We start from the raw sequence: 10,141 nt of genomic DNA on the forward strand, positions 1-10,141 counted from the left end.
TATTGCTGAAGTAATAGAGTTGAATTTTCTTCTTCTGTATCCTATTCTTCTTTAATCCAGAATGGCAGCACAGCTGAAAGGTTTGCTGCGCCCTCTACTGTACAGGCGTGAATTTGCATTTCCTTCAGCCTGAGGCTTATTTATTTCATTTGTGCTGTGAAAGGGCCTTTACACATGCCAAAAACAGACAAAAAAGTGTTTTATGAAATTGAAAACTGAGTCGAACCCCGAGAATTAGTGTATGGTTTTGCAGATTTGGTGTGTGCTTCTGGTGTTTGCGTGTCAGGTTTCAGAAATTGTGTGAAAAAGTGAGGATTTTGTGTGTAAGCACAAACAAACATGCAGACCCAACCCAGGTTAGAAAAATTAATGCAAAAGTAACAACGCATTACTTTACATAACAAGTAACTAAGTAACGCAATTAGTTACTTTTAAGGAAAATTGTAACGCATTTCTGTCGAAGGTAACTTTCCCGAACACTGATTATTATTGTTATTATAATGTCATTGTTGCTGTACAGTCAATGACTTCATATCCCAGGGTTCACTGTACACAAACGCGACCTCTGCAACATGACTGACCACAAACTCTCATGCAGAACTCACGCGCTCCGGCTCAATAGAGTTTATGGATGTAAAGAGGAGGGCTGTCAGCAGGACACAGGTCTGTACATGCTGCAAAGAACGGTCGGTTTAGTTGCATTCATTTAGGTACCAGAACACTTCAAACAGGTTTAGTCTGAAGCATTATGCTTTTGTAGCATGTTTTGTTTTTCTCGTCACTGTCATTTTGAATGCTTAATATTAAAACGTGACGACTTTTATGAAACATAACACTTGCCGTGCGGTTAGATGCGAAATTGCATCACAGCGTTAGTGCAACTGACCAGTTAAAACGCGCTCACGAGGCGCGCGCTCCAGTGCTGAGAAAATCCGATTAAGATTTAATCTGTAGTCCAGAAACCCTTCAGCGTGCATTTTGCATTCTGTTTTATTGTCTGTTCACCTAGTAAATAGATGTGACATTATATTTTACAGTTACAGTGCTCACTTAAACTAAGTTTTGCTTCATTTTGTGGAGCTGCCTGTAAATGTAGGCTACTTAATTGCTGTTGTTATGCGCGCAATCGATAGGTTTATAAAATATAAAGTAGCCTAAGTCATAACATGGCTGGGATTCTGAACTGAAAACTAATTCCCCTTATCAGTGGTAAATATAGCCTAGTGTTGTTAAAGTTTATTGCTTTTATTAGGGTTTCAGACTAGAGTTCAGCGTTGAGAGGAAGGTATGGGGGCACGAAAAGTTTTGGTGACAGGATGCTCCTCAGGAATTGGTTTGGCGTTGGCTGTCCGTCTTGCAAAAGATGAGTTGAGGCGCTTCAAAGGTAAGAAGACTGTAGTCGCTAGTGCGCCTCTTGAGGCCAGAGGAGAGAGGTTTACTCTCATGTGTGCATTAACTAATGATCATATAAGTGTAATGTTATGTAATAAATGTTATTGTAAGTGTTACTGTTGATTCTGTTTGAATTAGTTGTGGCCACCATGAGGGACCTGGATAAGAGAGAAGCTCTGGAGAGAGCAGCCGGGGCGACACTTAACCGATCCCTGGAGATCCGACAGCTGGATGCCACCTGTGAGGACTCCATCAGAGAGTGCGTCAACAGCTTGTCAGATCGACGAGTGGATGTGTTAGGTGAAATTGACTGTTACTTTTACAACAAATATTTCCTTTAATCACTTACATTTCTGAGCAATGCAGCTTTTATGTAAGCAGTAGCTCAGTGTCTTTTGACTTGACTATTTGATCTTTTCCATTTAGATGATCCATGTAAGATTTACAACAAAAATAGTTATCTGCTTATTTTAAAACTAAACTTTTAACAAATTTATACCATAATATCAGTAATATATTCCACATATTCCACTTTGATTTGAGTCACGTGTATATCACCTATATGACCATTCTTATAATTCAGCTTATCCTCCTGAGACCCATACAAAAAAAGTTTGGTAAAAACAATTTTTCACATCATTGTTTGGAGTATTAGAAACAAATGGCAAAAACAAATGGATTTTTTTTTAAATTCATATTTTATGATATGTTATATGTAGAGTACACCAGGACATAAAATGAGTTTTTTTTTGTTTTGTTTTTATATTACATTTTTATATTCAGTATACCAGTCAATTTTTAGGTTCCAGGCTTTTGTTTTCTGTAACATCCTTTTTTTTTGCATTGTTGCATTTTATATTTTGCAATTTGTATGCATAGTATGCCTGCATTTAATAGGTATTTAAAGGGATAGTTCACCCAAAAATGAAAATGTGATGTTTATCTGCTTACCCCCAGGGCATCCAAGATGAAGGTGATTGTTTCTTCAGTAGAACACAAATGATGATTTTTAACTCCAATCGTTGCCGTCTGTCATTCTTATAATGCATGTCAATGGGAACTTCGTCTATAAGAGTAAAAAAAAACATGCACAGACAAATCCATTTAAATGATAGCATCATTTAGTGGACCCTGCGGCTCGTGAAGACACACTGATGTCCTAAGACATGAAACGATCGGTTTGTGTGAGAAACTGAACAGTATTTATATCATTTTTACCTCTTATACACCACTGTGTCCAACTGCGTTCAGCATCCGGTTAGTGAAGTCAAAAAACGCGTTCTGATGAAGGAAGTGATCTCTTGCGCTTTGCTTCAACTAATGTGAGACATCACTTCCGTTGTCAGAGTGCATTCAGACCTCACACACCAGATGCTCAAGGCAGTTGGACATAGTGGTGTATTAGAGGTAAAAAATTATATAAATACTGTTCGGTTTCTCGCACAAACCGATCGTTTCTTGTCTTAGGACATCAATGTGTCGTCACTAGCCGCAGGGTTTAATTTGGATTTGTCTGTGCATGTTTTTTGACTCTTATAGATGAAGTTCCCATTGACATGCATTATAAGAATGACAGACCGCAACGGTTGTAGTTAAAAATCATCACTTGTGTTCTACTGAAGAAACAAAGTCATCTACATCTTGGATGCCCTGGGGGTAAGCAGATAAACATCAAATTTTCATTTTTGGGTGAACTATCACTTTAATGCAAGGCCATAACCATGTCTTGAACATTGGGTGGACCAAAGTTTTTTGTTTTTTTTGGGTGGCATTTTTTTAAAGAAAATAAATAATTAAAGAATTAAAAGGGATTTAAGGGAATAAAGAAGAAATAAGAATGTAAAAGAAGTTCTAGGTTTAATTATAGCCTATATAGTTGTGAATTAGTCCATTTAAACACTTTGCAAATAATATTTTATACGTTATACATGTTTGTAGGTCTAATATGTCAAAAACGTAAAAAAATGTCTCTTGTCTTGTCACATTCAGTTATGAATGACATCATTTAAATGATAGCATATTTTCAATTCAAAATGGAGAAATTGCATAAAAAAACTAAATAAAAAAAGGGGGGACTTGCCCTGATTGAATGTAAATCGGGTTTTTCAGGATTCAGCAGCTCCAGGAAACTTCCACTTGAACCAAACTATGCACAAAGATTTGTACAAAGATTCTCAACTATGATATGAAAGAAGTTAGAGAATGATTTAATATATATACGATTTTATTTTATACAATATTTGAACATGACAAAAATGGGTTTTCCCATTATATACAGTGTATCTACTCATTGTCTCTAATTTGCATATTTATGTGTGTTCTTTTGGCAACATGAAATTAAAAAAGAAGTAGCTATAATAATGAGATTAATAACTTGGCAACATTTTCATAATATCGTTAACACTTACAATAAGGTTCATTAGTTAACATTAGTTAACATGAACTAATAATGAACTGCACTTCTACAGCATTTATTCATCTTTGTTAATGTTAATTTCAGCATTTACTAATACATTATTAAAATCATGTTAACATTAGTTAATGCACTGTGAACTAACATGAACGAACAATGAACAACTGTACTTTCATTTACTAATGTTAATGTAGATTAGTAAATACAGTAACAAATGTATTGCTCATGGTTAGTTCATGTTAGTTAATACATTAATGTTTAACCAATAAACCTTATTGTAAAGTGCTACCATAATATCTCATATTTCATAGAAATATTGATATATAATTTCTTCCTTATTCACTTATTACAGTATGTCTCCATAAAATGCCTGATTACATGCTGTAAGTCCTGTGGCCTGTTGCATGAAGCTGGTTTCAGTTGCTACCCAGGTAAGTTTGAGCAAACTGTTTTTTTTGGGCTCACATTCATTGATAATCTGATATTTTCTTTCAGCTGCCTTCTCAAACTTTCACTGCAGCAATAATGTTTATTCCTGACTTGTAAATGTGTTTAATTTCATGATATTTTTCATAACGATCTCTTAAACTTCAGAAGAGAAGTGAATTGCGTGTCTCTCTCATGAGAAGTGAATCGAACGGACTCTCTCCATGTTTCTTGTGATTGGCTGTTTGCTGCACGTGTCACACTTTCTCTGGATTAAACCTGAGTTCACAAAGAACATTTATACTGAGCGCTGTGAGACCGCTGAACCTGATCTAAAACAGGTTGGAGTTATCTGGATTTGTCAACTCTAAACTTACTCTGAAACTCAGAGTTTGTTTAGCTAACTTCATGCAACAGGCCTCTGGTGTCCTCTGCAGTGGACATGTATGAAACTGATGCAAGTCTCATAACAGAAAGTCATACTCTGATTTGAAACCCCACTAAAGATGTCTTGAGATGTTAATTTATGACATAATGTATTGAAATATTATCATATTCCCATAAGAGTGCTGAATTTAGTCATTCAGTTAACGTCAGTCATATTTATAGACTAAGGAGAGAGAGTTGTCATGGTGAAACCTCAGAACATTCGGTATCTCTGAAAAGCCCTAAATGTGGCTTATATGGTCTCAAAGAAATTTGCTAAAATATAATGTCCTCTAAATAGGAAAAAACTCCATTGCTGGGTCTCAGGAGGATATGTAATTTTTTTTTTTACTTGCCAAAGCCTGTTTTCACTAAATTTGTCATTGACTAATCATAATCCTGGACTTTAAAGGATTAGTTCACCCAAAAATGAAAATTCTGTCATTAATTACTCACCCTCATGTCGTTCCACACCTGTAAAACTGTCATTCATCTTCAGAACACAAATTAAGATATTTTTGATGAAATCCGATGGCTCAGTGAGGCCTCCATTGACAGCAAGATAATTAACTCTTTCAGATGCCCAGAAAGCTACTAAAGTTATATTTAAAACAGTTCATGTGACTACAGTGGTTCAACCTTAATGTTATGAAGCGACGAGAATACTTTTTGTGCTCCAAAAAAACAAAATAACGGCTTTATTCAACAATATCTAGTGATGGGCGATTTCAAAACACTGCTTCATGAAGCTTCGAAGCTTTACGAATCTTTTGTTTTGAATCAGTGGTTTGGAGCGTGTATCAAACGGCCAAAGTCACATGATTTCAGTAAACGAGGCTTCTTTACATAAGTGTTTCGAAATTTCAGTGGTTCACCACTGGGGGGCGTGACTTTGGCAGTTTGATACACACTCTGAACCACTGATTCGAAATAAAAGATTCGTAAAGCTTTGAAGCTTCATGAAAAGGGTGTTTTGAAATTGCCCAACACTAGATATTGTTGAATAAAGTTGTTATTTTGGTTTTTTTTTTGCTCACAAAGAGTATTCTCGTCGCTTCATAACCTTAAAAGTGCTCTAAGAGATACCGGGTGGAGTAACTTCCTGTTGACGCTTGAAGTGTTGTCAAACAAAACAGAGGCTAGCTAGACCCTCCCTCCTCCCCCCTCCCCTCTGTGCTTCCTGAAACAGTCATGAACGTGCATTTAAAATGGAAGTAGCTTGCGTATTGGCTGGAGCATGTTTATTATGTTTCGTTGTCCAGGCTGCACCAGTTTGTTTTTGTTGCCGTTTTTGGAGCTTGTGGCGACTACAGAGACCGCGTTTTTTTTACAGTGTGTTCAGGGGACAGGCAGCTAGCGGATAGTAAGGAGATGTTTGCTGTATGTGACAAAAAATGTTTTGGCCTAAAAACGCGTGACATCGCTTAGAGCACCTTTAATATTGAACCACTGTAGTCACATGAACTTTTTTAAATATGTCTTTAGTAGCTTTCTGGGCAATGAAAAAGGGAGTGTTATTGCTGGTGATGCAGGCCTCACTGAGCCATTGGATCCAAACAGTTTTGGTGTCTATCGACTTCCATTAAAAATATCTTCTTTAATGTTCCACACAAAAAAGTTTTTTTTTAACTTTTGGCAAAATGCTAGAGATTTGAACAATCTGCCACATCCTGCTTGATTTAGACTCTACCGCAATGTTTTGTAGTGAATAATGCTGGTGTAGGCATGATTGGTCCTCTGGAGTGTCAGAGTGTAAGTGCTATGCAGGAACTCTTCAACACTAACTTCTTTGGCCTGGTGAGACTGGTGAAGGAATTGCTGCCTGACATGAAGCGACGTCAGAGTGGACATATCGTAGTGATGAGCAGCGTCCTGGGCATCCAAGGTAATACCACATATTTCAGTGATTATAAGCAGTACACGTGTTAAATTAAAAGATTTTTACCTTAACTGTTATTTTCAGAGTGCTAATTCTTTTTCAGGACTACTTTTTAATGATCTATATGCTGCCTCCAAATTTGCTGTGGAAGGTTTTTGTGAGAGTCTTGCTGTGCAAGCTATGAAGTTCAATGTCAAGTGAGTACACAGATATAGTGCTGAGTTAACTAGACAAACTATACTATAAATTCGCTTATAATCAGATGGTCAAGATGATTTTAGTGGATGTATGAAGAATAACCATCAATGAAGATGATCCACTAATGTTCGCCAGCCATAAAGTCTCCACATACTTTTGTCTTTTTTAAACACTATGGGGCGGTTTCCCGGACAGGGTTTAAATTAAGCCAGGATAGGCCTTAATCCAGAATAATTAATCGTGGTTTAAAAAATGGCTTTCTGAAACACAGATTAAGTTCAGATTACTAAAACCTGGACTATGGAGTCCTGAATTAAAATAAACTAGATGAATTTAAATCCAATTGTGCTAATCTGAATTAGCATGAGAGAGGTTGCCTGTAAAACTTGGAATGAACCAAAAAAAAGCTTAAAATTGTATGGAACTCAGAAGCAAATCCAAGGAAAACAATGGCAGCAAAAAAGACTCCAATATAAAGACTAAACTAAACAAGAGACATTTATTTTAAAGCAAGCAAATTACATCAGCTGTGAAAAAAGAAGAAATGCCTGGAAATCTGTTTGTAATGAATTTCTTTTAAATAGTAGAACAATTCTATATGTATATAATCATATGATTATTAATACTTTTGTTTTGTCCTTTACATAGCAACAAACTAAACATAACTATTGACACATGTGATAATTGGTGTTGGCAGTCTAGAAATGATAGGGGTTTGATCCAAAGCACTATCATAGTGGTTGCTTCATTATATAAAAAAAAAAAGGCAAATCTTGTTAGCAGGTCCTCAACCCAAGCACAAGCTCTACACTTCACCACAATGGTAATCTCCAAAAAAAAACCATTAACATAACAAAAACTTTTACATAATAGAACATTAAACAGTAAGAAGTCTCTCCATATTCTCATCTTTCTAAAAAAAGCATAAAATAACACTTTTTCAACATTTACTCTCACACTTCAGCCGGTGCAAAGCATGATGGGAAGTTAAGGTCTTGTTTGATTGGGTTACTTGACTGAAACTTATTTCAAAATGAAAACATCAAGTGAGTTCTAGTAACCATTTCAAGTCAATTTAACATGAAGCAATCACATTTGAACCAGAAACAATGGTGTTAAATCAAAATAAATTGTTTAAATAAATTGAACAGCATAAAAAAAAAAAAATGTGTATATATATATATATATATATATATATATTTCAAATTTCTGTTAATCTGGTTTAAAGGGCCATTTTATTCTAGGACTAGGCTTAATCTCTGTCTGGGAAACCGCCCCAATATCTTCCTTTAACCCTAGAATGAATGCATAAAGGGGGTCAAAATGACCCTTATTGGAATTAATGGTTTTCTTTTTCTTTTTTTTTTTAAAAAAAAGGTCAAATAAAAATTAAAATAATTGATGATACACAAATGTTTTATTGATTATAGCATTTTGACCGGTTTACAAAAAATGTCTTATAAATCTGTCATTATTCTATATTATCACAAAATATTGGATTCAATCTTTATGTCAACTAGTTTTAATTTAATTAAGACATGTTTTGTATTTATTTTTGAAACTGATTGATTGTGAAACTGCTTGACATTTTTTGGGGAAAAGAAAATCTCCACACAACTTAAAGGATTAGTCCACTTTCAAATTAAAATTTCCTGATAGGACATACAGCATAAGCTTTTTGAAGAATACGAAAGCGCGGTCTGGTGGAAGCACTTGCGAGGCGATCATTTGTTTATATAAAGCATATACATTTTCATTTTTTTTAGAAAATGACCAATCATTTCTCTAGATAAGACCCTTATTCCTCGTCTGGTATCATTTAAAGCCCTTTGAAGCTGCACTGAAACTGTCATTTTGACCTTCAACCGTTTGGAGTCCATTGAAGTCCACTATAAGGAGAATAATCCTGGGATGTTTTCATCAAAAACCTTAATTTCTTTTCGACTGAAGAAAGAAGGACATGGACATCTTGGATGACATGGGGGTGAGTAAATTATCAGGAAAGTTTAATTTGAAAGTGGACTAATCCTTTAAGGGTTAAAACAATCATAGCATGCCGGGTCACTTTGACTCCCTTTATGGATTCTAGGGTTAAAAGCACTACATACTACTTACTACACTACACACTAAAGTGTGTATTATATACAACTCCCACAGGATGACTTTAGTGGAGCCAGGCCCAGTTGTAACTGAGTTTGAGAACAAAGTGTATGAGGAGGCAGAGAAGATGGAACTGTCAGAGGCTGATGAGGAGACAGCTCAAATCTTCCGTCAGATCTACCTACCATATTCACGCAAAATTTTTCACTCAATCGGGCAGACACCTGAGGAGGTGGCAGAGGTGAGAGTGTGGATGGCCTGTTCTTTTGGTTGTTGAGGCTCTCTGTATAAATGAGTGATATGAAAATGTCTCATTGTTTACAGCAAACATTCAAGCTGATTGTATCCAAGAACCCTCCATTTCGTCATCAGACCAACCGTTTGTACATGCCGCTGACTGCCATGAAGCATGCTGACCCCACAGGGCGACTACCCATAGACGCATTCTATAAAATGATCTTCCAGCATGACCGTGTGTTTAGTGCTAGTCTGAGTATTATGCGCATCCTACACAGGAGAATGGGTCAAGGTGCTGCCTAAGGAGAGAGAATTCTGATCCACTTTACAGCCGTAGCATTTTAGTGACAGTTTCATAACCCCAAAATGATCTGTTCTGATAGGGTCTCGGGTATTTGCAATGCAAATAATGAAATGCAACAAGCCATAGTTAGCATTGCAATAATTTTGAGACTGTGATTGGTCGCCAGTTGATGTCCAATGTAAAATGTGGATCTTGCAGCATTGTTCTAACTTTAACCTTAAGAAATTTGTTAGAACCAAGATCAAATACATAATGTTTAGTTACAATTTGCAGTGTATATTGCATTTTAACAGTCAAATGTTTTAAGTAGTCTATTAAATAAATTATGAAAAACGTTTATTTTTGGTACTTAATCAATGAATGTTGTTAAAGACATTGAAAGTATTCAAATGTTTTGTAATAGGCTTCTTCTCTGCAGGCCATGAGGGCAGATATTGTGATATTTGGGTTCAACAAACCCAATGATTCAACACGGCAGCACTGCTGGAGCTTTATTGGGATTTAATTCATACGCCCATATATAAATTAGTGCTGTAGTTGCTTAGCAATGAATATGAATTCATATGTGTAACTAAATTGGAAAGAACAAACGTTTTTTTTTTGTTTTTTTTTAAATAATGCTTTTGTTGTTCTTTTGTTAAAAAACATGGGGGTAAAAAGTCACCTCTCCACATTTTGCATTCAGGTTATTTATATGGCTAAATTAATCTCAATTATTAAGTGGATTGGTGCCATTATGTGGTTCACTAGCAACGGCAAAATTAGG

The 10,141-nt window shown here is 35.7% G+C and overlaps 1 protein-coding gene across 2 annotated transcripts; it reads left to right on the forward strand.

Annotated features, from left to right (window-relative positions):
• Positions 1-513: 513 nt before the first annotated feature.
• zmp:0000001048 (retinol dehydrogenase 8) lies at positions 514-9,712 on the forward strand. Of its 2 annotated transcripts, XM_048188800.1 has the most exons (7): positions 514-663; positions 1,253-1,384; positions 1,531-1,692; positions 6,363-6,542; positions 6,640-6,733; positions 8,892-9,075; positions 9,159-9,712. In XM_048188800.1, exons 2-7 carry the CDS (start codon positions 1,288-1,290, stop codon positions 9,372-9,374), a joined length of 933 nt encoding a protein of 310 aa, XP_048044757.1. In that variant the 5' UTR covers positions 514-663; positions 1,253-1,287; the 3' UTR covers positions 9,375-9,712. The 2 variants fall into 2 exon arrangements, with proteins under 2 accessions (XP_048044757.1, XP_048044766.1); XM_048188809.1 differs by lacking the exon at positions 514-663 and having other exon boundaries at positions 678-1,384.
• The last annotated feature ends 429 nt before the right edge of the window (positions 9,713-10,141 follow it).

This window comes from Megalobrama amblycephala, linkage group LG1 (genome assembly GCF_018812025.1).
Source record: "Megalobrama amblycephala isolate DHTTF-2021 linkage group LG1, ASM1881202v1, whole genome shotgun sequence".
Taxonomy (NCBI): domain Eukaryota; kingdom Metazoa; phylum Chordata; class Actinopteri; order Cypriniformes; family Xenocyprididae; genus Megalobrama; species Megalobrama amblycephala.

What these genes read in the sequence shown, in the direction of transcription:
- zmp:0000001048 (XM_048188800.1), top strand. Translation starts at nt 1,288, where the DNA reads ATGGGGGCACGAAAAGTTTTGGTGACAGGATGCTCCTCAGGAATTGGT. An exon ending in TGAGTTGAGGCGCTTCAAAG is followed by an intron (nt 1,385 to 1,530) that starts GTAAGAAGACTG and finishes TGTTTGAATTAG; the next exon opens with TTGTGGCCACCATGAGGGAC. An exon ending in GCTATGAAGTTCAATGTCAA is followed by an intron (nt 6,734 to 8,891) that starts GTGAGTACACAG and finishes CAACTCCCACAG; the next exon opens with GATGACTTTAGTGGAGCCAG.